The sequence below is a fragment of the Maniola jurtina genome, chromosome 7 (assembly GCF_905333055.1).
Source record: "Maniola jurtina chromosome 7, ilManJurt1.1, whole genome shotgun sequence".
In the NCBI taxonomy this organism is placed as follows: Eukaryota; Metazoa; Arthropoda; class Insecta; order Lepidoptera; family Nymphalidae; genus Maniola; species Maniola jurtina.
The window spans coordinates 3,071,424-3,098,803 of NC_060035.1; the positions used below are offsets into that span (position 1 = coordinate 3,071,424).

Consider the following 27,380-nt stretch of genomic DNA (forward strand, 5'->3'; position numbering starts at 1 on the left):
GGAATCAAAAGGACGCTGACGTCTTGACCAGGAAGCTATCACCGCTACAATAGTAATAAGGCGCAATGCACACTTGCAGAGCCTAGGCGCGGCGTCTTTCTTGATAACAATTCAAACTACCAGTCTTTATTTCCTTTTGCATAAAGACGGCAGCGTGCGGCAAATCCTGGTGCGACCAGCGCGGCGCGCTTATATGCATAGTAAAGCTCGTTGTAGTTGCTTCCAAAGTTAGAATGCAACGGCAACTGTTTGATCTCCAAACATTGTAAATTGCTTGAAACCCAAAAATTTCGAGCATGGACCTAATTAACGTAGCACTGCTACGCGCCTCATGGGTCCCTGTAGCGTAGCAAGAGGCTTTCCACTTACATACGAGTACATTGAACTTGTGTCCATAAATTAGTTTTTACAATATGGTTTTTTTAATATTATTATACGAAGCTACTATATTGGTTTTATTTAATTTGATGACAACATGCGATCTTTATATTCCCACAGTATGTCACAGGGCGTTTAAAGTCGGTTTCGAGCTATGGTGTAGATGTTTTTGAAGTTGCATGGCGGTTTATTAAACCTGTACCTATCTCTAATTCCCTAATAGGCAAGGTAAGTTATGCTAAATCACTTAGCAGCTCCGTTTAGGCACTTTAGGCTACGTATTCGTATTTGCTTTAATGTACTTAAAATATTATGTATTACGCACGTAGAGACCTAGCACTAGAGTGCTTTCCGCTAAGTAGCATGTGCGAAAATCATGCATATATGGAGGAAAAGTTGCATATAGCACCAGTACATATGTAACTGTCGAGGAGGGAGGACGCGTACATTTTAACAAAATGCATGCAAAACTACGCGCGTAACTTTAAGTGACTTAAAAAAGTGATAAAAATATGTGATATGTAAATTGAATTACTTATATAGTTTTATCATAAGTAAATAACTTCTGTGATAATTGTGTTGAATTTTAAACATTTTGATAGTAATTGTTTAAATAATAATCAAAATGGACAGTGAAAAGTGAGTACCTATTGCGATTGTTTTTATAGCAGATTGATTTAACAATTTTTTATACATATTTATGAGACACATTTATTATTTTTATTATAAAAATCTAAAATTTAAATTCTTAGTACTTATTGATATTATGTATTATATGGAATTACAAATCATCAAGAGGTATTCTGATACAATTAATTAAAGTTTTGCATTATAAAATTTAAAAAAAAAATTGTCGTGACCACGATCCATTTATCGTCACGTTAACTATATATTTATTATATACATAAGTATATACTTATAATAATTATATACTTATATTAATGCTAAAATACTTTTAAATTAAGTGATGTTCTTATAATGTAGGTTAGGTACCAGCGAGGATGTCAATTGGGATTTTAGGATGTTTGTTCTGTCCTTATCAAAGTAAACAAGCCGCACGAATCACGATATTTACGTTTGACTGCTTTATGTGATATATACTTATCATTAAAAGAACCTTATTTAATGCATAGCTATTACAATAATATTTTATAGGTTATGTTTATTTTAAATTTGTTGTATTTAAGTGCAACTAAAGACGAAAATTTATACCCACGCGTGTTTTGAACGGAACCGTTAAATCGATAAGACTCGATAAGTTAATCGATATAAGACAATATAAACTATTTTTATTGATATTTACCAAGTAAGGTAATTGTGTAATATCCATACAAATTATATCATCACATCAAAATATATTTATTATATTACTAGCTGATGCCCGCAGCTTCGCCCGCGTGGATTGGTCAGATCCCCTGCAGCATCAGGATTGAGGAGTTGGACTCCAAATTTTTTATGAAACAATGTCGCAAAGTTTCTCATCGATTAAAAAAATTACGCAAATCGGTTCAGAAATCTCGGAGATTTCGGTGTACATAGGTAGAAAAACACAACTCCTTTTTTGAAAGTCGGTTAAAAAAGTAGCCTATGTACGCCCTGGTCAATCCTCAACTTGTCTGTGAAAATCCCGTCAAAATCGGTTCAGCCGTTCCGGAGATTAGCCTTTTCAAACAGACAGACAGACAGACAGACAGACAAAAATTTTAAAAACGTGTTATTCAGTGTTGGTATCGTTCAAATAACCATATGAGCTTAATATGAGGTAGTTATTTCGAAATTACAGACAGACACCCCAATTATATTTATTAGTATAGATGATAATATGTGAATATATAATTCTAAATTATAACTCTTTAAATCCAATTTAATTAGGTAAGTGCATATAATATGCAACTGATTTTATTAAAAGATTCAGGAATACATAACGACTTACGAATACTTTTAAATAGATAGGTTATATAGGCCTATTAGGTACCTACAGCTGTTTTAAATGTTTTTATTAAAACTTAAAGTATTTAATTATAAAAATAACGAGAATAAATTGAAATAAAATATTAAACAACATACTTACAGCAATATTTATTTTTAATCATACCTGCTTAGCATTTAATAAATTCATCTGTTTTCTAAATCAAATAAACATAATAAGTATAAGTATACATTAAATATTCCCTACCCTTTTGCAAAAATAACTAGTTAAGTATATCTAATATACATATTATAGTACGTTAGCATATGAAATGTCTGTTGATATTGGCAAATAGACAATATACCTAATATGTTTGTATAGATTACTGTCTAGTCTCGGTAGTGTTTACATTTGCATACATTTTATATTAAGTAGGTAAGCACAGAAATTACCGCTAGTTGCATATCTATGATAGCGATAACGCCATAGTTCGATCAACTTGTTAAATACATGCTATCTTTAAATAGTTATACCAGTTATACTATGTTTTAGAAAGAAAGAAAAGAAAGAAAAACTGTTTATTTGGTACCAACAAAAATACTTTACTTACGTAAATCTAAGTACATTAATTGAACGACGCTATAATATATACCGTCCAATAGGTAATAGCTTCCCCAAGGCACAAGTACCTATCGTATAGGTACGATTTTATAATGTGACTAGCTTTTTCCCTTGACTTCGTCAGCAATACATATTACATACCTATGTATTATTTATAGCCTGTAGTATTCGGGGATAGTAACGTAGCTATCTATCAGTGAAGGAATATTCAGAATCGATTCATTAGTTCCGTAGATTTGTCCCTACATCCAAACTTACAAGATAGATAGATAGATAGAAATACTTTATTGCACACAAAAACACATGTAAAGGATCACAACACAGAAAGAAGAAAACAGAAAAAACAATTGTGTGCAAAGGCGGCCTTATTGCTTGGAGCAATCTCTACTAGGCAACCTTTACCTCTTTATAATAAGTGTAAGTAAAGTCGCATGAGGTGTTATTTAAGTGTGGGTTTAGGGTACCTTAAAAATACGACATGCACTTTAATCATTGTAAAATAACTTGTCACTGGCGTGGGAGATATTCTGTCAACTTTAATGGAGGATTTGTGCTGTCAATCCGTGGTGCTATCATACAGTGACTTCTTTTACTAACATTAGCTGCAGCGATAACTGATAAGTGACACCTACTCGAGCCTGTTCACTAGTAAAGGTCATAATAATCCTTATCTATAAGATGTTTTATGTGACGAGATCTAAATGCGGTTGAAAATTAGGTACCTACGGTCGATTGTTGGTGTCGAGCCGTAGGTATTTAGCCCTAAGCTTTAGGAGCATAGATATGTCTTAGGAGAGGATTTAAAATTCCGCCAAGAGTTTTTATATTATGACTAAGTATTTTTTTAATTTTTGTTATTCAGACACAAGTTAGCCCTTGACTGCAATCTCACCTGGTGGTAAGTGATAATGTAGTCTAAGATGGAAGCGGGCAGTTTTTAGTAAGCCCATACCCCTTTGGTTGGAACGCTAAATTACTTGCCGGCCTGGTTTCGCCGGTAGAGTGGTAACTAGCCACGGCCTAAGCCTCCAACCAAACTAGACCAGAGATTCAGAAATTGGAAAATTCCTAGCCCCTGCCGGGAATCGAAACCGGGACCTCCACTAATGAGACCACACCGCTAACCACTGCGCCAGGGTGGTCGTCAAATACTATGTAGCTATGCCATAGCTATGCTGATCCGCTTGTGTTGTAGCTACGATAGGTTTGCGACTGGCAGCTAATGTCACGAGGTTTGACCGCTTTAAATTAAATTTAAAACTGTCAAACTGTGTACTTGTGTCCTTTTCAAATTACATTAGTAAGACAATACAATCAAGAATTTAACAAATTTCACTAAAACAATAGAGAATATATATATAAAACAAACTGGTCCGCCGAAAATTAACTTACCTATACATATACACTTATACAGCATAACATAAAAATCGTTTTGTAACCATTGTATGCCATTATTTAAATGAAGTGACATTACCTGTGGAGATAATAATTCAAAATTCCCTTAACAAAAACCCAGCATAACTGGATATAACAAAACGCTAATGTAAATAAACTCATTATTTTATACGGTGCCTAATAAAGGCCATTATCACACGCTTCCTCTCTTATCGCTAGTATTTATGCAGTATTACTATAGGTACCGAGTTGTAGGTACTCTTTGGGCATGCAGTACACGTTGAATATAGAACAAAAGACGTATTTTAATTAAATGAATAGTGTAGTTTTATATACACTTAGCAGTTAGAATTATCTGACTGACTATATTCTCGACCGACTTTACACGGATCGCCTTACCTAGTATTTACATAGGTGAATGTGTTATACACATTGTTTTACTAGTAATTAGAATCTAGATGTTCGAAAAACTGACGAATTGCGTACGTCAAGCCGGAAAAGAAAAAATGCAGCAATTTATACGTTTTTTGTACATACCGTAATTATTTTTGAAAATATATTCTTATAGAAACTGCCAGCGGATGCAAACAAAATTTAGGAACTCTTATTTTTCATGTCCAGCCAGACAACCCTGAAAAGTTTCTTTTATCAAAGCATACATTGAATTCTGAAATGCGTGCTATTTTCGGCAGTGAATGGCAGCGATATCAGAGCGAAATGTGGCCGTATTTTGCAGTTATTTAGTTTTAATTTGATAATCCAGGAAATTATGCATTTAAGTAAAGGTTTGAGAGAATGTTAATATTTTTTAATGAAGCGGCTGTTACTGCATGGGCTGTGATTACAATGTGATTGTTCTTTTTAGGGTACCATACTCGAAGGGCACCAACGGCCCCAATGGGACCCTATTAATATCTCTAAACCTTCTCTGTTCGTCCACCCGTCCGTCCGTCCGTCTGTCCGTCTGTCAGCGGGCTGTATCTCTTGAACTGATCTCATTCTCTACCTATTAAGGTAGAGAATTGAAATTTCCATATAATGTATAGACTATTTCTATTGCCGCTTTAACAACAAATAAAAAATTAAAAATGGTCGCCATGAAGAGTACGATGTACCTAGTACGATGGTACGGAACTCTTCGACTCGCACTTGACCGTTTTTTTTTGCTTTTGTATATGGCACACTGGAATGCATATCGTTGAGTATTAAGTAGGTATACTTGAAAACTGAAAACTTAGTAGGTAAAGAATACAATGATTCCCGTAATTCCTATCTCACGATTGGGTTTAAAGGGCAAGGTCTCGACTGTTGGCCTGTCGCCAGCCGCCCGCCCGCCGCCGCCCGCCGCAGTCGCCCGCCTCGGTCAATGTCTCTTGAATTGTTTGCGTATTGCGTGTTCACACTTCAGTTTTCCGGATTTGAGTACGCGTGTTTCCAAGACAAATATTCATCAGCTGTTACCATTCAAAATCCCCACTTAATCACGCTAATATTATTAAGACAAAAGTTTGCATGTATGTGTGTATGTGTTTGTGCATGTTTGTGACGCCTTCACGCAAAAACTACTTGACGGATTTGGCTGAAATTTGGAATAGAGATAGATAATATCCTGGATTATCACATAGGCTACTTTTTATCCCGAAAAATCAAAGAGTTCCCACAGGATTTCGAAAAATCTAAATCCACACGGACCAAGTAGCAGGCATCAGTTAATATTATAAATGCGAAAGTGTGAGTCGGTTTGCTAGCTTTTCATGGCCTGTCCGTTCCACCGATTTTGAAGAAATTTAGTACACAGATAACTTGCGTCCCGGAAAATGAAAAAAATCCTTCGAGGTTTTTAAAAACCTAAATCTACATAGGCATCGGACGTTGTCTACTTGGTGGTGGATTTTACGGGGGTATAATCTAGTATTATTATAAATGCGAAAGAATGTCTATCTGTTTGTTACCATTTCATGGCCCATCCGCGATTTTGACTACGTCCCCGGATAAAATCAACGAGTTCTCACGGGATTTTGAAAAGCCAAAACATTATAGACATAACATACATGCAAAATCTCAATTGTATGCAACACCTTGATAATGTCAGCGACTTTTTCATACAGACACTTAAAGGTGATCGCATACCTTAATATGAATAGTAAATAAAAGAAAGTGCAAGCCCGCAAAAGCTGCCAGAGCCGCGAAAGCAACTCTTTATAGCAACGTTTGTGATGTTGTCGCTCCGTGCAGTTGATGACGACTGCTCGAGTTAGAAAAGATGTCTCTAGCAGTTGAAAATAACTGCTCGAAATATCCGTCTATCACTCTTACTGCTCTCAAAGTCACATGTTTTTGTATATAGATGGTAATTAGCAAATGTTCACGACGTTGATGGATTTGCGATTTCCTTTTTCACAAAATCTGACAACACGTCCTGAAGGTCGGGCCTAAAATAAAACAAACATTACATTGAAAGACAAATCAGTTTTAATATTTGTTTAAAAGATAGTGATTATACCTACAGCCCATTTTCTATTTTCACTCTGTCTATAAATCTATTAGATGTTTTTTAGCAACTTCTAATGTTACAACGTTGCTATGTCTGGTTTTACTTTCATCGTCTGGTTCTGAGTTTGTAAGAGTGTTATGGGTAATGGCGCGTCTTGTTTGAAGTGGTTTAGAAAAATAGATTGATTATGCCATAGATATGTTACGTTCATTATAACAGGGCGTATAAATACTCGCTACTGAGTACAAAACATAGGTAACTGTAGAACTAGCCAGGTATACGTCTAGGACTGTAACCTAAATGCGGTAGTTTTAAGTCTTCACTTTAGGAGCGTGTGTAACGTATCTATTTCTTTCTAACCGACTTCCAAAAAAGGAGGAGGTTCTCATTCCAGTGCGTTTTTAGCGATCCGTATCCGAAGCGTGCCAACTGCCAACGGCACCCTATTAGTTACTAAGTACCCCCGGTCCGTCCGTCTCTCCGCCTGTCTGTCAACGGGCTGTATAATGATTAACCGTAATAGTTTGAGAGTTGAAATTTTCAGTTTTATTGCCGGTATAACAACAATAAATAAATAAATAAATAAATAAATAAAAATTAATAATAAACAAACAAGATGGCGAATTTCAAAATGGCCGACATGTAAATTAAAAAAAAAAATGAAAAAAATAAAATAAAAAATACATAGTGTTATTATCTTGTACGATTGGAACCCCTCGTGTGCGAGTCCAATTCGTACTTACTTGACGGAGTTTTTTTAAATGTCTACATGTCTACATGTATGTTTTTACACACCTACATAGTTATCATTCTATGGAAATGTACTTAACTGCTGCCTATAAAAACATTCATGTAACCAATCGAAATAGGAAATCGAAATGCCCGATAAATGACTGGTTTTACACCGCTCTCTCGAATGGGTGCCAACTATATCAAAGTGTCCGCATACCTAAAGTGCTGCGCTGGTTCCAATCGGAATTCGGATAGGAATTATCACGAAATCACCACGTGGCGGGTGTATTTTTAGCAGTGAATGACTAAAGTTATATAGTATATTGCGAACCACAGTTGTGAACTGACTAAAGAAAATTATACTAATAACTGTCCGCTTTCTGTGACGTGGCGTCGCGGACGTGACTGAGAGAATTTGGCTTCGAGGTATAAACCAATTAGGGGAATATGGGTTAAATTAAATTGAGATACCTACCTCTTCCAAGATAAGCCTTACTACATCATCGATTACCACGTCTTACACTGCGCTTACCGGTGGTATCCACCCCAGAACACCTCTGCCCCATCGGCCGTCGGTTCTGCGACAGACATGGCCTGCACGCTGCTATTTCAGTTTGCTAATCCTATGCTATGTCGTTGTCGATCGATTTTATATTTCTGCAATTCTTTATTCCTGCGAATTTTATCCCTAAGAGCACAGAATTAGGAATCATTTTTATTAGGATTTCTGTGCCTAAGAGATAATAGGTATACCTACACAACATGGCTCGCTCCATAGAGTGTGCGACTTTTTTGTGGACGAGGCAAAACTGTCAATCTCCACGTTTTCGCTACATAATGAAAAATAAAATATTAAGTATTTTGCCATAGGTCCATCCAAAAATATCAATATTGCCATCAGGGCATTTGCATCTGATCGCAATATCAGCTGATTATCAAATAATGATATTGCAGCTCAATAGTCACGCTCATGCTCGATGCGAGTGACAGTTATTACGTTTTATTGTCACAGTATCAAGACTATCAGGTTTATCTAATCGTGAGACCATCAAAGGTGCACGGTGGAAGGTAATGACACCTATTGCTTTGATAGAGACAGATTAATTGTGATAAACAATTAAATCCACACTAATACCTACCCTACCCATATTATAAAAGCGAAAATGGGTTTGTTTATTAGTTTGTCATTCAATCACGGCCCAACGGAGCAACGGATTGACGTGATTTTTTGCACGAGTTTATTTTTACAAATCAAAAATACCTTTGATTCTAGCAAATAATATAATTTTCAAGAGTAGTTAACGGTAAACATGTGGATTAAAGATGTGGAGAGTGACATAGGTTTATGAGATATACTATTTATCTCAGAAAATCAGATCCACGTGAATGAAGTCGCGGGCAACAGCTAATCGAGTATAAAACATAAAAAACCGGCCAAGTGCGAGTCGGAATCGCACTCGTAGGGATCCGTACCATTGTACTTACAAGTTATTCCTAACACTTTTATGTAGGACAGAAAGAGATGGATGATGATAGTGAAAAGTAAAGAAGTTAGAAAGACACTAGAGACGAAGTTTTACCTGTTAGGCATTTGACTAGTCGAGACTCGAGGAAGCCTTAATAAAGCCGATTTTTTTACTAATACCGATTAGGTTTTTAATAAAGAATTGACGTTCAAGTTAATACTTACACTGTTTACTTTGTTCCGCACTAATATACCGCATTGGGCTTATGATAACAATGATGTTATAAGAACATCATTTGGGTGATAAGCTGTTGCTGGTGGAGATAGAGATTAAACAACAACAAAACAGACGTAAAGATAAGTTGTGTCTTAGCTCTATCGTAGATAAAAGTGACTGTTTCATTCTTGATTTTAACAAATCATAATACTATTAGTAATACCTACTTACCAAATAATATAATTTTCTTGGATGGATAACGGTAAACATCGGAGAGACGGGAAGTTTTAACTATGAAATCTCAACTTATAAAGAATACTTAGTTATTCAGTAATATCAAGTATTAAATTAAAACGAATTAATAGAAATAGGCATGTCTTTCATACTTTTCATGTTAATGTAAGTATGAATAGGTATATGTAACCTACTTAATGCAAATAGTGATAAAAGTAATCTAGAATTCACTCGAGATAACCAGTTAAGTCAAGCGACTAAAGAAATCACATGGTAGTATTTTTAAAACTACGTATACGTATAACTTGTTTTTTGTTTGTATAATATATTCCTATTTTTTGTAGTCACGGGACAAAGCCCGGACCTTAAGCTTGCGCAGGGACAAAGGCCCAACACGAACAACAGAATGAATCTAAATAATTGTGAGACTATATAAGTATGGATTTTTGGACAATCGAAGCGAAGTAGCCATATAAGCATGAATTGATGAGAAAAACGATTTGATAACGTGACGTTATCAAAAGCTAACATCGACTTTCAAGTGCTAACAATTAACACAATACCTACTCACTTGACTATCAGGATTATTTTCTAGAGTTTCTAATAAATATGACGAATTTTTATTATTAACAAGGCTCGCTCCGTCACTTACTCCATACAATCGTAGCCCCAATTTCATTTGAATATTAAGCAACCTAAGTCCATAAAATTTTGCAGACATATTCTAGAAACTAATATCTGTGCCTGTGGTGTTTTAGATTTTTCTAAAAATATGTAGTTTTAAAATTACAGGGCTCAAAGATTTGTATGTGAATTTTTAAGACCGCGTAACTTTGAAACCGAATATTTTAACGGAAATTTGGAAAACCACAGGCATAGATATTAGTTCCCGGAACGTTTCTAAAAAATTCCATTGAGTATGATTGGTTAGTATTCCAATGAGAGACGAACGTTTGTATGGAGCGAGTGACGGAGAGACCCCTCTTAAGTGTAATGCAAAATTAAGTAATCACAATGCCTGGTGATGAACATTTAACACGTCAGTTGCCTATTCGGGGGCATATACATGCAATTGAACAAGAGAAAAGATCGCAAAGGCATCTGCATCTGAGAGCTCTCCATAATATTCTCAAAGGTGTGTAAAGTCTGCCAATAAGCACTTGGGCAGCGTGAATTGTCTTAACCCTCTCATTCTGAGAGGAGTATCGTGCCGAATAATGGGCCAGTTTTGGATGGGTTGATGGTGATACTGATGGCGATGAAATCTAAAAATCTTTTGTATCAGATGCAGCGGGTGCAGTCCTACGATTGCTGAGGTACCTAATTATGGTTCCGTGTAAGTTTTTTATAGTCCCGCTGACTTGAGCAGCTTACAGTTAGCTTACAGTTTGTCAAATGTAAGGCTTTTATGAAAAGGGCGTTTTTAAGACAAGAAATGCTAAGAACCTGAGTTCGTATGGTGCATTTGTTTGTTATTGGTAACGGGATGAATTTCAGCTTTATTACTGTGTAGATTATAATATAGGGGCTTTTAAAATGGTGCGTTTTTGGATTTATTTGAGGTTATCGGTTATGGGATGGATTAAGCTTTGATTTTTGTATTTTATATGTATATTATACGGGACTAAGTTATCTTTATGTTATCTTATGTAGACACTAGAGGATGCTCGCGGCTCCGCCCGCGTGGATTTCGGTAGCCTACGAGTATGTCCTTCCTCGGGATGTATCTCAAGTCTTTACCTTTCATTAAAATCGATTCAGCGGTTGGGCTGTGGAAACGTAGCAGACAAACAGACAGGCAGACTCACTTTCGCATTTATAATATTAAGTATGAATTATTGGATATACCTAATAGATTATTTACCTATTTTTTAAGATTACGAAAGAACATACCAAAACTACAAAAAAAAAGTTCAAGTCTTAGATACTGTACTGATGTCGATTTTGCTGACAACGTCATATTCCGGTGCCTATTTGATTTTTAGTTGGGCTTATTAGGGCAAATTGATAACGTCCGCTAGTATCGGCCGGTTCCTGGCTTTGAACTTTATTTGCCTAGTGACTCATTTCGATTGAAATTTAATTTACCTACATAATTTGGCTTGCTTTAGAAAAGTTAGTTATCAAGTCTTCCAACATCTAGATAAAAATTCAATATAACTGAATATTCAATTTCATTATAACCACTTTAGTATTCAAATTGTTAATGAAAACCTTGTTGCTTATGAATTTGGAAACCTGAATTTATAATAACCTCGACTTCTTAGGTTTCTACTTGGGTATTATATAAAGATAGGTAGGTATTTGAAGTAAAATTACTTGTAGGATGTTAAAAAGTTTATCTAAAATACATTATATAAGTAAACAATGTTCAGTGCGTGATCATGTATATTTAATTTAGGTACTTTAACCATGATAAAAATATTCACATGTAAAGAGTCGTCTATCACGAGTTTGCAAATATTTAGACACCGAAAATGTATCTAAGTAATTTTGGCACGTTTTTGGTGGAAGGTTCTCACAAGGTTAGCTACTTGTAGACAAGTGTAAATTAAAAATTTATAACACCCCCGACAAGTGAAGGTTACAGTAACTAGAAAAGAGCTGATAACTTTCAAACGGCTGAACCGATTTTCTTGGATTATAGCTAAGAACACTCTCGATCAAGCCACCTTTCAAACAAAAAAAAACTAAATTAAAATCGGTTCATTAGTTTAGGAGCTACGATGCCACAGACAGATACACAGATACACAGATCCACAGATACACACGTCAAACTTATAACACCCCTCGTTTTGGGTCGGGGGTTAAAAAAGGTTATCTCTTGGAAAACCACATCTTTTAAAACGGAATAAAAGATATCAAAGACGAAAATTCTATAAAATTACATAGCGGATTTTGCATATACGCAGCGACAATACAGGACCAAGTTTCGGTGGGTCTAAAAACTTAAAAAATAAATGTAGGTTTCAAAACGTATAATATAACCACTTGTGGCGGCTTGAGCTCGATGTATCAGTCAGTTTCTTCTTCTATAGATATTATAGCTATGTATTGGAGGATGTATATTAGGTCGTGGACATATTTGCCATTTATTCGAAAGGTCGCTCAGGTACTAAACCGATATGGGGTCATTGAGACAGTAATATTATTGGTTACTTTGCAGTTTGCACAAATGAGGCCCTTTATTTAGTTTCCTTCCTCGACGTATATTAAGTACATCACATTTAACTATAGTAAGTAGTAATGTTAGTCAGATATAACTTCTACAGCTTGACTAATTTTACATTCATGAAGCCATCGAATTTTATTAGGAATAGAATTTGGTTCAACTACCTCCCTATTAAATAAATAATTTTTCAAAATTATAGGGTTCCGTACCCGAAGGGTGCCGACGGGACTCTATTACTCAGCCTCCGCTGTCCGCCCGTCCATCCATCTGTCAGTCAGCAGGCTGTATGTCATGAACCTCATATCTCATAAGTGGAGAATTAAAATTTTCACAAAGCTCTATTATTGCTAAAGCAAAAATGTAATAAAAAAACCTTGAAAGCGAATTTAAAAATGGCCGCCATCCAAATTAAAAAAAAGGAAAAGGTGGCTGACTGACTGACTGGTTTATCAACGCACAGCTCAAATTACTGGACGGATCAGGCTGAAAAGCATGCAGATAGTTATTATGACGTAGACATGGCGCATGTCTACTCAAAGGATTTTGAAAATTCTAACCCTAGGGGGTTAAAATAGGGATTTGAAATTTTGTGTAATCCACGCGGACGAAGTCGTATAAACTAGTAAGTAGTGTTATAATATCTCGCACGATGATACGGTACCCTTCATGTGTGTCCGACTTGCACCCTCCCGGTTTTTCTAATAGTTTATCGATGCAATATGAAGTCATTGACATTAACTTCCGAGTGTACTATTTACAGAACCCGTCGGCACGTGGTTTTAATAAACAACTGATAATAACATTAATTAACATAATATGTATCTATATACTCGTAAGTAATTCGAAGTACTTACTTAATTGATTGGCAATAATTAATAGCTCTATTATTAATATCAATGTGGTATGATTGGTAGCTGCTTAAAACAAAGCAGTAGGTACGTCTACTAAACAGGTATTTTTACCTACCCTTAATGATAATGGTCCTGTTTATTAACCCCCGAGCCAAAAAGAGGGGTGTTATAAGTTTGACGTGTGTATCTGTGTATCTGTCTGTGGCATCGTAGCTGAACCGATTTTAATTTACTTTTTTTTTTGTTTGAAAGGTGACTTGACTTTAACGAGAGTGTTCTTAGCTATAATCCAAGAAAATCAGTTCAGCCGCTTGAAAGTTATCAGATCTTTTCTAGTTACTGTTACCTTCACTTGTCGGGGGTGTTTTTAATTTACACTTGTTTAATGGTGATTTTTTAATGGTGATTTCTAATAGTATTCCGAAGTAAATATAAAAAATTACACTTTATGCTTTGACGAAAGAATTTAGTCTTTTTAATCTGTTATCTGTCAAAGCCACCATGATCCAAACTTGACTGTCGCTGATCGTTCGTATCTGTGGTGGTGACTATATGCGCAGGGAAACTTTCAGCTTTTATAAAATAACAAAGGTCTGGCCCTCACAGGCTCTTTATCTATTATACACCCGATTCGTAATTGCCTTAAAATAATATGTGCTATGCCAGAAAGTTCTTCTTATGGCTTCGTGATTTACAAAACACCTAGGGCAAAATTAAATAAGTTCTTTCATTTATTTACATCCATCATTAGTAGGTACATACTACATACATACCTACTCATTACACAAGTTCACAAATAATAAAATAACAGAAAAATAACATTACTTACTTCTATTATTTTACTTATATTATCACTTACAACTAGAAAATATTTTAATACTTACTTATTAAATACCTACTTACCTAGTTAATGTTAGCAAGAAATGTGAGGTCAGTCAGGCAAGGAACGATAACCCTAGGTATTAGACGTGTGTGTGCTATAGTTTGGCGGAATTGCTACTCGAATTCTGAAGCCAACCGTACTAAATAATTATTATGAAATATGATTATCATATAAATACAATTAAAGGTTAATTCCTAGGTATTGACACAAAAAGAGAACAATTTTGATAGGTAAAGAATAAGAATTTACATTCTTGCATTAAATAGAATTTACCGTAAAACATAAGTTTGTCTAAATACTGCAAGATTAAATAAAGAAAACTAAACTAATACTATTATTAGTAGAGCTACTCAAAAACGGAATGTTTGTGTCTGAAAGGCGAATAATCTAGGTAATAATATTACCTGGTTCTTTTATTATGTTAATTTCAAATTGGCGTAGATAAGAGGTTCGTAACTTTACCTATTGTTTGGTAACATTGTGATAATGTAGTTAGCTAGTCAGTGACGCACGAATTTGCAAGTAATCTTGAAAACTTACCTTGTTTTGGCAATTCCAAAACAATCCTTAACTTTATAAGTAATATTATTAGTTTCTATTTTAGAGCCATGATCGATATATAAATTATTTCAAAGTAGGACCCAAAAATGAGCCATAATATTTATAATAAATAATAGTGTGATAATAATCGTGGTCATCAAAGATTGTTAAATATCTACTGGTTGTAAATAAATCTTCTACTATTCCAGGAGTGACTCAACACCTTTCATAAAAAATGGCGCATCGGTGGCCATCACCAAGACTCCGACACCCGGGAAGACTCCGAAACCCGGCAAGGAGGGAAGAGGGAAGGCCATGAGGCAGATCCTGGCAGCTTTTGTGGCGAACTGGGGGACAATCAACACGGGTATGGCGTTCGGGTTCTCGGCAACAGCTCTACCTCAGCTGCAGAGTGCTGCCTCTAGTATACGAGTTACAGAGAGTGAAGCTAGTTGGATTGGTAAGTAATTTTCTTTTATAAAACCCTATAGGGAGCACTTTAGGTGTACTTAAATAAAAAACCGGTCAAGTGCGAATGAGACTCGCACACGAAGGATTCCGTTGAACAAGTAATGGGAAAAATCCGAAAACAGTGAATTTATGGTGAAGTTTTTTGTTTCTCTATAAACCAACCTCACCTAATCTCTGATACATATTCTCCAAAAGGCTGAGCTTGATGTTAAAGATGAGTTTTTTGCAGCCAGTTTAAGTTCTGCCGGTACTCCAGTCGGCTGTATAGTCAGCGGGTATCTCATGGACAACATTGGGCGCAGGATGACCCTCATCATCACCGAAGTGCCTCTCATCCTGGGCTGGATCCTGGTTGCTTGTGCTCAAAACGTTCCTATGATTTATGTTGGTAAGCCACACAAGATAAATTACCATTACCATTAAATTAACTCAAAATTGTTATTTACATTTCATAATTTTCATAATTGTTAACAATACAATTGTAATTGTTTTAATCACCAATGTTATACTTTGCAGCGCCCTGACGGGGCTTCATGTTGTAATAATATTTTTTATGATGAAGACATGAATGCAAATTAAAAAAAAAAAAAAAAAAAAAAAAAAAAAAAAAAAAAAAAAAAAAAGATGAATCTATCTTAAATTCTTTATTTTATCAGTGAGCCGGACTCTATATTCTTGGCCTTCGTCAAAAATGCTGGGGAGAGATTTGTGTGACTGCAAATATCATTACACTAGATGATGCCCGCGACTTCGTCTGCGTTGATTTAGGTTTTTGTAAAAAATCCGTGGGAACTCTATGCTTTTCCGAGATAAAAAGTTGCCTATCTCAATTACCGAGAAGCAAGTTACCTCTGTACCATATAAATCGATTAAACGGATGGAACTTTAAGAATCCCGTGGGAACTCTTAGATTTTCCAGGATAAAAAGTAGCTTATGTTTGCCGCCATGGTGTAAGCTAACTTAGTACCAAATTTCGTCAAAATCGGTTAAACTGTTGGGGCGGGAAAAGCTAGCAGACAGACAGACAGACACACTTTCGCATTTATAACATTAGAGTATGAATTTTCAATTTTTTCCCCGCCATTTTTCCTCTGTACACGAATTGTCTTTTTTTTTAAATTAGGTAAGCACTAAGCAAAGGCAAATGTCGCTGACACAATATATACGTAAACTCTTTTTAATCCCCGACCCAAAAAGAGGGGTGTTATAAGATTAACGTGTAAATATCTGTGTATCTGTCTGTGGCATCGTAGCTCCTAAACTAATGAACCGATTTTAATTTAATTTTTTTGTTTGAAAAGTGGCTTGATCGAGAGTATTCTTAGCTATAATCCAAGAAAATCGGTTCAGCCGTTTGAAAGTTATCAGCTCTTTTCTAGTTACTGTCCCCTGGTCGGGGGTGTTATAAATTTTTAATTTACACTAGTTGATCGAGGTTTGCTTCCCCAGGCAGATTGCTGATCGGCTTCGGTTCAGGCATGGTGGGCGCGCCGGCCAGGGTGTACACTTGCGAAGTATCTCAGCCGCATCTCCGCGGCATGCTTGGTGCCATGGCGTCTGTAGGAGTCTCCACTGGTGTATTGATACAGGTTGGTTATCTTCGTCTTTTTCTGGATTACTGAGGTTGAAATCTATAGAACGCACTTTGACTTTCCTCAGACTCAAGACACTGTTAAAATGAGACAGCGTTATACCTCTTGCATAAATCTGTCTCGTTTTAACTGAAACTTAAGTCTAAGCAAAGCCAAAGTGTGCTCTATAAAACTCAGCCTGAGATACAAAGCGTAAAATTCAGAGATTTTAAACTAATATAAATTACTCAAGTGTGTCTGTCCACAGTCACCGTTTTAAGGCTGTAATGAATTTATTAGTAGAAACTTCTTTTTATGCCGGTGGTAAAGTCTTGAGTCTAGACATATTATCATAAGCGATTTCTAAGCTACTTCTGGTCACATTTTTGTTTCTTGCATTCTGAAGACTAGCACAGGCTACTCGATATGGAATTAATTCTAAGAGAGAGAGTACCTATCCAAGGAGCTATTTTTATGGCTAACTAGTGCCGGCTATTTTAGTCGGCATATTTATTCGCATAGAGATATGTATTCGTATTTTATAGAAATTCGTAGAGTCAACTCAACAAAATTCATCGTGCACTTTTCGTAGCTGATGATAACAATCTGCAATTTTTTTTAAATAAAATATAGCGAGCAAACGAACAGGTGGGTCACCTGATGTTAAGTGATTACCGCCGCCCATGATAATTTGCGGCACCAGAGGAACCAGAGAAACATTTGCTCATAAAGTACCTTGTCCCGATAACAATCACGTTAATTAAGTCCCTGTCATAGATAAAATACCAATATCTGATAATACAGGACACACATTGCAAAAAATATTTGGCTAACGAAAAAACTGACGTCCATTTTCGGTCAGCTGTTCGATTCTACGTCATTCACGTCTACCGCTGTAGCGATTATTCCATTTTCGTATGATTCTCGTTCAAATGAAGAAATGCTTGTACCTTGCCGTCTTTTAATAGATCTCAATTGTACCTATGAGTATGACGTGCTTGTCGCGGCTATAATTACATGGAACGTGGAAGTAAGATCTTTTAGTGCTTCTCTATTTTTAATTTCTTAAAAAATGTAAATCAGGAGAGAGATTTTAACGTAAATCTGAGTTTATGCTTCAGTAATGCTATCTAGCAGTCTTTAACAGGGCTCTCTCCGTCACTCGCTTCATACAATCGTAGTTCCAGTTTCATTTGAATATTAAGCAACCAAAGTCCATGAAATTTTGCAGACATATTCTAGAAACTAATATCTGTGTCTGTGGTGTTTTAGATTTTTCTAAAAATATGTAGTTTTAAAATTACAGGGCCTCAAAGGTTTGTATGTAAATTTTTAAGACCGCGTAACTTTGAAACCGAATATTTTAACAGAAATCTGGAAAACCACAGACATAGATATTAGTTTCTAGAATATGTCTGCAAAATTTCATGGACTTTGGTTGCTTAATATTCAAATGAAATTGGAACTACGTTTGTATGAAGCGAGTGACGGAGATACTCCTCTTAAGTATCTATTGACACTTGGCAATTTGTTTCTTTTTAATGTTCATTATTATAAAGTTAGAAACTACAAATAACAATAAGTAAGTAAGAATAATGATTTATCTACCCATTATTTTGTCATCGTTTAATTCATGAAACATTAATGATTCAATAACTAACTAGGTATCAACATTACTGCTATCTGTACATCAATTATTTTGTATCTTCTCTTATAATCGTCAACTAGTAATTGACTCTTGCAATTATTAACAATAGTGCATTCATTATCATTCATCAGATCATTATCGAGGTTTATTAAAGTTAAACCAATGATTTTGAGGTTTTGAGTTTATCTGCTGCTGATTTTCCCTATATAAAAAGTAACTTACATATTAATATATGTTACTCTCCAGATCATTGACTATCCATGCAAAAAATAACGTTGATTCTGTTTGGTCCGTTGTCGAATATTAGTCGAATTCATAAAGTACTGGAGCCATTGCATTGTTTTTGATTGACACCTATTTAGTTACAAACTTAATTGTTCACACATTTTTCTATGCTATTTTGTAAGGCTCAATTATAATTGTAAATACATTTTATTGGAGACAAACAAATTCTTTATCTCGCGTTTGCTTGATTGATGAATAATATTTATTATTCCCCAAGGGTTAATTAATATTCGTTGAGAACTAATAATTACCTGCGTCTTGTTTGATGTACATAAATAAATAAATTATTTATTAATGCTAAAAAATATTTTATTTACTTGAGATTTTTCCATAGCTCGCACGGCCGTTTGTCTTCATTGTCATCATCATCATCTCAATCCATTGCTGATCCTATAGAGCACAAGTGTCCTTTCAGAATGAGAAGTGAGAAGGAGATTTCACATAACTTTAATACATAATAGAGGACTGTCAGGCATGGATCACAATGTTCATCTTTACCGTTAGTAAATAGGTGTTGTTGATGCGTGGATGATAAATTAAAGATATTTCTTCTAAAAATGAATTTATTGGCGCGCAGACCGTTTTGGTTTTTAACAAAGAGAAGAGAACAAATTATAAAAACGTAAAATGACAATCTAGAAATATACAAAATTGAGGGTTGTTAAAGAAAATATGTTGTATGAACTGACATTTCAAACAGATAACAAATGTATGATTTTAGATAAGTAAGATTTGAATTTAATACATGAAATATATGTTATGTAGTTAGTCAATTTATATTTAAAATATATACAATACAAAAAATACTAATAGGATAAACAATTATTTATGGTCTTTGTCAACATTATTAAAACTATTCGCAACAAAGTGCATTTGCCGAGATGAAGCTGTAGGCGCTTCAACAGGTGTAATATATTTACTTTATTACACCTATTTAGGTAATTGCATAAAATGCTCCAAAAAGTTTGAACTAGGTATGTTAGAGGTGCGAGGCATTTTGCTTACGTAATATTTTTACAGAATACATATATTCTGAGAACACTGGTTTGGCTCTCTGTCATATTATTATCACTCTGTCAATCCAAAAGCCAAGCATATGTGTGTTTAGCTATTTTATCTCGTCTAATCCATTAGAATTAGATTACTTTTATGGGATCACTTTTGCGAATTTTCCATCTTGAAAACGACATTTCATCTCTGGCGTCATATAATGATGCATGATATGATATGATCATTTAATATTTTCACACCGTCAACGTTAAGACGCTTTGATGTACATTTAATGGCAGAGTTGCTTGTAGAAATTTTTTCCCGTGTAAACATAATGATAAATCAAACACTGATAAATGCTCCACAAGACAATTGAACGGAATTGATGTTATTGTTTGTGTATGATAGCTTTTCACGGCTCATCCATTGATCAGCTTGCATCCCGGAGAAGTAAAAAGGCGACTTTACATCCCGGAAAAAAAGTTCCCACGAGATTGTTGAGAAACAGAAAATCACACGAAGTCGCAGGCATCATCTAGTTATTTGTGTGTGTTTAGCTATTTTGCTTCGTCTAATCCATTAAAATAAGATAACTTTGATACGACCGCTTTTGCAAATTCCGCATATTCATCTTACATTCGACCTTGGCGACGACCATTCATCTCTGGTGTCATATGATGCATGATCATTTAATTTTCTCGCACCGTTTACGTTTACAAACGTTTGTATAGCAACGCCCCTTTTCCGTGTAAACATAATCAAACACTGATAAATGATAATTGAACGGCAAGCATGTTTGTTCATGTAAAATTAGAATTGCCTGCAACGCAAACAATTAGGAACTACGTGTCCGTTTTATTAGATAACTCTGTAAGCGTCACTGAACAAGCAAATATTAATGAAAAAGCAAAGCTTACGCTACCATCAGCTGATGTTGCAGCAGTAAAATTACAGGATATCAACCTATACACATTCACTGCTGGATAAAGGTTTCTTGTAGGGACTTCCATGCGGCACGGTCTAGCGTTCGACGGAAACGTAGAATCCAGCGGCTCACTGCGACTCGTTTGATGTTGTCTCTCCTCCTTCCTAGTGGGGACTGGGGAGGTTTCCAACGCTGCGCCTTCAAGTGCGAGATCGCCATTCTAGCACCTTGCGACCCTAACTTTTTTGAACTATGTGCCCTGCTCATTGCCACCAGCTTCGCAACGCAATATATTATTTGATAAATTGTCAATGATTCTCCTTCGCTTGTAAATAAATCTCTTAACTAAGTTCATTGAAGGCTTAGAGTTTTCCTTTTCAAAAGTTCCCATGGAAAAGCGTAGCTAACACCGTAATACTACTATTAGCCCTATGAACCATGATATTATGTAAGTGGTTACCACCGAATATGCACCAATGTATACATTAAAAAAAAAAATTCTTGAAACATTGAACAATTTTGTTTCAGTACGTAATAGGCAGTGTGACCTCATGGAACATCTTAGCGGGATTGAGCACTACGGTGCCCATACTATCGCTATTGGGAATGCTGTTTTTGCCAGAAACGCCCAACTATCTGCTGACCCAGGACAAGACGGACAAAGCCGAAAGCTCTCTCATAAAACTGAGAGGATCAACTTGCAACTTACAGGATGAAATACAGAAGATGATTAATTTCAAAGAGAAGAATCACGTTGAACCGTAAGTTTATTGCACTTAAGGCTATTTTCATTTGTCGGTTATTCAGTCGATAACTCTTGGCAAATGGGAGCGCGTAGCAATCAACAAAATTCACCAGTGATTGAAATATTTTTTAACATTTTAGAAATGACCCAAATTTGTAACTGCGCTCTAAGTATATCTACTAATGATAAGTGTAAATTAAAAATTTATAACATCCCCGACAAGTGAAGGTTACAGTAACTAGAAAAGAGCTGATAACTTTCAAACGGCTGAACCGATTTTCTTGGATTATAGCTAAGAACACTCACGATCAAGCCACCTTTCAAACAAAAAAACTAAATTAAAATCGGTTCATTTGTTTAGGAGCTACGATGCCACAGACAGACTTGTTTTTTTTCATTTACTGTCTTAAAATTTGCAGAAATTTTAAGTTACTCTTAATAAATACATCTTTGATGCTAGTTTTAGCTTACTTGTTATTTAACTTTTACGCATTATTTGCTTTTTGACGTTCTTGTACATAATTTAATTTACACATGATTTACACGTTCATATTATTTTATTATATATACATCATAATACATATATATACATAATAACGTGTATGTATTGTTTTTGTTTTCGTTTAAGCCTTTGGTTACTTATGATGTTTACAAGTCACGATCGTATATACAATAGAATACATATCAATTAAGACAACAATTAATAATATCTAAGTATGTTTTGTCTAATAAATCATTGCAAGGTTCATTTATCGTTTTACGACTATTTTCTTCTAATATGTCTCGTGTCCTTGTGTATATCATTCAAGTAGGTAAAATTAACTTAAAATCTTACATATCAATATCTGCAAACGAACGGCCTGTTTCTATCTGATATTCACATTATCTGTTACATAACTTAATATTTTACTTACTTACCATAACTTAATCATTTATGTATTTTAGTTTGAAGACACCAAAGGAAATAATCAAAGCTCTACTGGCTCCATCAACATTGAAGCCCTTTGCAATCCTCGCTATTTACTTCTTCATCTACCAGTGGTGTGGCGTTAACACTATTACGTTCTACGCTGTTGAAGTGTTTGAAGTAAGTTTTTAATATTATCGTCAGTCAGGAAGTATAGCATTTATAGTTCGTTCACATAGGCTGCGTAAGTGTAGACGTAGCGCGTACCATTGCGTTGTAATGTATGGAACTGAATGAAACATGGCACATCGCTTGCGTAAAGCGTGGACCTATTCGTAATCCGGTGTGTTAGGGGTTTACGCGCCTTACTACACACGTGTCACGTGAACGCAATTGGTGTGAATCGGCCTTTCGGGGGTTTTCGACTTCTTACTACAAGATTTCAATAAAAAGTTCATCACCATCACCATGACAACTCATCGCTCGCCCATTATAGAAAGGTTAGACAATAGTCGACTACACTGGCCAAGTATGGATTAGCAGACTTCACATAGCTTTGATTATGGAAATCTATGTCTCCATTTTTTCTCACTATGATTTTCTTCACCATTAAAGAATGTTTAATTGCTTAAAACTTATATGAATACAATTCGCAAGCACGGTTATCGAAAGAGACCTGGTGATAGTGAACAGGAACATGAAAGATTTGCTACTTTAACTTGCTGGTGAATTGCGCTATGCCCTTGTATGAATTAAACACTCTAAGGCGTAAATGCCCAATGATTTTAGGGTTTTTTTTTCAACAGATTTCTATCCTTATGGATACTCCTAACTTACGCTCTTCCTCTTCTTAATAGTCGGTAATTAATAACGGTCTCTTGTATATGTGTATAAGCTTAAGTACTATTTTCTTATTCCAGGCGTCAGGTACTCAATTTGACAAATACTGGCTTACGATATCGATGGGAATTATACGGGTTATCTTCACTGTGGTCGGTTGCATCCTTTGTAGACGGTGCGGTAGACGGCCACTTACATTTGTTTCTGGTATGATTATTTTAATTTATATTACCTGTTTTCTAGATTTACGTTATTTTAGTTAAATTGCTGAATATTTTCTAGTATATTTTGACTATAAACAACATTTAAGATCTGTTTGTTAAATTTAGTAGTAATAATAATATTATGTTACCAATCCTTTGATCTTCCGGTGTAAAAAGTGTACTAGATCCGTTTACAAATTATGTCTTTGCCAAAATTCGTCAAGATCAGTCCGTACTGTTGAGTCTCAAAAAAGCAACCGATAGAGAAACGCGGGCACATATTATTAAGCATCTATTTAAATATATCAGTTACTAATAATATTTATCTTATGTGTTCCAGCTATAGGATGTGGTTCTACGATGATCACCCTAGCAGTCTACCTCTACTATGTCCAATATTGGAAGGACAACCACCTCCCACCACAACACTCTTGGATCCCCGTGGCCAGCATCTTCCTCTTCACAATATTCTGCACTCTGGGCTACTTGATCGTTCCTTGGATCATGATTGGAGAAGTTTATCCCACTCAGGTATTATGGCTGAAAATATACAGCGGGCTTTAATTTGACTCGGGCTTAATTTAAATTAAGTTGCATGACGGGCGGTTAAGGTTACGTGACGGTTTCTGTTAAATTTTAACCATCAATGAAAGCAAAGTAAATCGCACAATTATAATTTGGATTTTTTAATAGAAAAAAAGGTTATTGAGTTCTATCAAGCAATTCTAGATAGTAGCTTGAAGTCAGCGGTGCCGTGTACTTTGGTGCCTCAAAAGCACCTAAATCATTTGGTTCTGAACCTGATTTCTCTCCAGTCCTGTCGGATAGCCGTGCCATTGGACTATGAGAGTGAGGGACACACACACACATACACACACACACAGACACACACTAATAATTGTGAATTATAATATCTCCGACATAGTTAGTTAATTTCCACAGAGATAGACCGACGTGTCCGAAATTTTGTCAGAAGGACATTATTATTACTAATAAGTATGAAAACTTGTAATTTGTATTAACTGTACCATCATAATATTACTTTCAGGTCCGCGGTATCATTGGTGGAATAACAACATGCGCAGCTCACTTGTCAATATTCTCGGTGGTGAAGACGTTCCCTTATATCAAATACGGACTTAACGATTATGGTGCATTCGGGCTGTATGGCGCTATATCTATCGCAGGTTAGTAGTTATGTTTGATTGACTCTATCATTTGAAAGTTAAAAAATTCTATACTTGAATGGAAATATTTTATTTGAAAAGGTCCAAAATATTCTAGTTTATAATTTAAAAATAAGTTAAAAAACCCACTCCACATTTAGGCGTTGCTAAATAATGGATTACAAGAATGCTTTAGACTGGGTTTCTATTATTGTTTTAACAACTTAAGTAGGTACCTACTGTTAATTTATCAACTTTGGTTAAATTTTCTAAGCTGAGGTAAATAGAGGAACTATCGATCTCAGTTTAGATATTAAACGTTAAAAGTATTTTGGCGAAACCTCAATGGAATTCATTGGCTCCCGTAAATTTCAATTACTAGTTATCATAAATACTTGAAAATCTGATGTATGTTTCAGGGTTGGCGTTCTTCTACATATTCCTACCAGAAACCAAAGGACGAACCCTGCAAGAAATCGAAGATTACTTCTGTGGTAGAACAAAGACCCTGAAGAAAGTAAATCCACAAACTGAAATTGCGTGAAACTTTATTTGTACATAACAATTATTTCAATTTAGTGAAAAATGTAAATTGTAAATATCCTCTAAGGGGAATAACCAATAGGTATATAGAAATAACAATCTGTCCAAAGAATACACAAATTACCAGATATATCAATAATTTAAAACGAAATCTATTTAATATAATAAATAGTTTGAAGAGATTTATTTTGTGGATAGTAATATTCGTATATAATAAAATATACTCATTTCTGTCCTCAAAAATATAATTATAATATAAAACAAAAATAACTAATGATGATTGAACTTCTATAGATGAAACGATATAAAAAAAATGTATCAGCTTAGGACACGGTAAACTGTAATTTTATTTATTAATATTTTAAACTAATAAAAAAGTAATTATGATTGTTTCATCTATGGAAGATTGTTAATTATAAATAAATAATGAAACATGCATTTGTTAAAAAGTAACAACGTCTTTAAGAAAGATGATTGAATATAGATGGTGTTAGTAAAATAAATAGGTACATATTAGTATTTAATAATGTTTTTGAAATATATGCAATATATTTCAATAAAGAGAAAGTAGGTATATATATTTTTCTACAAACATATTTCAAAATATAAAAGTGTAATTTTAAGAAAGTATTATTTATGTATGTAAGTACATATATTTACAACATGTATATATAGGTAGAGAGAGTACAAGATAAGTGTAAATGGTGCCATCTCAAATAGACGAGAGTAATTTATTTTTAGACCTATTTAGTAGTGAATAAAACATAAATATACAAAATGGCAGCTGAAACTATTTAAATAATTATATGAAGTTTGTAACGATCAAAGTACTTGAAAACAAAATGTGTTTTTGAAGATTTTGATGATGATAGCTTAAGACAGACGCTGTATTTAAGTGCTGAAAGTTTGCGTTGAAAGTATTTGTTGAAAAATAAATGAAAAACTGTTTTAAAATGTGGTATTATTTCATAGAACACATACAAAATGGCCCTGCCTGATAATACTAGTAACTAGTGCTCCTTTTAGAAATGAAGGTGGGTACCTACGAGCTTTTGTTGAAAATACAATTCAAAACAATATCGTTGTTATCGCTATTTAAAAAGACGAATATGAACGATTTCCAGCGAAATCTTGATTCAGTGGATATTTAGCCTCCTAATCAGTCAAACATGCTGTGCATTTTTTTCCTTTCCTTATTTATAGTTACATGGTGCAATGGAGGTTTGCTAGAGGTTTTGAATAAGCGAAAAGGTGGTACAATATGTTTTTTATACGTAGTTGGTAAAAAAGGAAAATGTTTAAAAAATAAAATAAAAATAGCGAGTGTACGAGCAGGCATGGTGTTAAGTGATTTCCGCGGCCCATAAACGTTTGCAAAACCAGAGGAGCCACCAATGCGGTTTTTTCAGGAATTTATAAGCGTTACAAAATTGATACATGCCAAATCGAGAACCTCATCATTTTTGCAAGTTGGTAAAAAAGGGAAATCACTCCCCACTTTTGACCCACAAAAATATCTAGGTACTCGTAATTATTGAAACTATTGAAATAACACAGTCTTCAATATTGTAGTTCTTATAATTAATTGTTAGAAGACCCCCACTTGGTGGACAAACGCCATCAAACGAGTCGTAGGGAGCCGCTGGATTCAAGCGGCGCAAGACGACGTGTGTGGAGGTCATTACAAGAGACCTATGCCCAGCAGTGGACATCTATCGGTTGATAATGATGATGATGATTATTGTTAAAATTTAATTTTTATTGTTTAAACTTTTTGAAGAGAAATCTGCTGTAAGAGAAGCACATGGCATCGAATTTGATTCTATTTCAAGAGGCACGCTTGTACAAATCTTGACGGCGTTGGAAGAAAACCTTCAGAGTAGTTTGAATAAGGCAAAGCCCATTGTAACTGCACAATTCGCAAACAACAAGTACACGAGACCCTTCATATATCCGGAGGTATTTAAGAAACGACGTCAATAGAAAAAGTACCAAGGTAATAAAATCTGAACCTACTTATTAAAATAGTAAGTACGTACTTTAGAATCTTTATGATACCCTAGCTTAATCTAAGTACTGTAACAATCATATATATACTTACATATTATGGCATGGTGCCCAGCATACCTACAGTGATCATCACACTAATATTATAAAGGCGAAAGTTTGTATGTGTGTGTGTGTGTGTGTGTAT

The 27,380-nt window shown here is 34.9% G+C and overlaps 1 protein-coding gene across 2 annotated transcripts; it reads left to right on the forward strand.

The window, feature by feature from the left end:
* The first annotated feature begins 778 nt into the window (after positions 1 to 778).
* LOC123866860 (facilitated trehalose transporter Tret1-like) lies at positions 779 to 26,134 on the forward strand. Of its 2 annotated transcripts, none has more exons than XM_045908594.1 (10): positions 779 to 1,017; positions 15,101 to 15,351; positions 15,592 to 15,750; positions 16,813 to 16,952; positions 21,311 to 21,543; positions 22,473 to 22,614; positions 23,355 to 23,481; positions 23,818 to 24,008; positions 24,526 to 24,664; positions 25,063 to 26,134. In XM_045908594.1, the coding sequence occupies exons 1-10, from the start codon at positions 1,004 to 1,006 to the stop codon at positions 25,185 to 25,187; spliced, it is 1,521 nt and encodes a 506-aa protein (XP_045764550.1). In that variant the 5' UTR covers positions 779 to 1,003; the 3' UTR covers positions 25,188 to 26,134. The 2 variants fall into 2 exon arrangements, with proteins under 2 accessions (XP_045764550.1, XP_045764551.1); XM_045908595.1 differs by having other exon boundaries at positions 22,473 to 22,611; positions 23,352 to 23,481.
* The last annotated feature ends 1,246 nt before the right edge of the window (positions 26,135 to 27,380 follow it).

Coding starts and splice junctions, on each gene's coding strand:
- LOC123866860 (XM_045908594.1), top strand. Junction 15,352..15,591: donor GAGTGAAGCTAGTTGGATTG/GTAAGTAATTTT, acceptor AGTTTTTTGCAG/CCAGTTTAAGTTCTGCCGGT. Junction 24,665..25,062: donor TGGCGCTATATCTATCGCAG/GTTAGTAGTTAT, acceptor TGTATGTTTCAG/GGTTGGCGTTCTTCTACATA.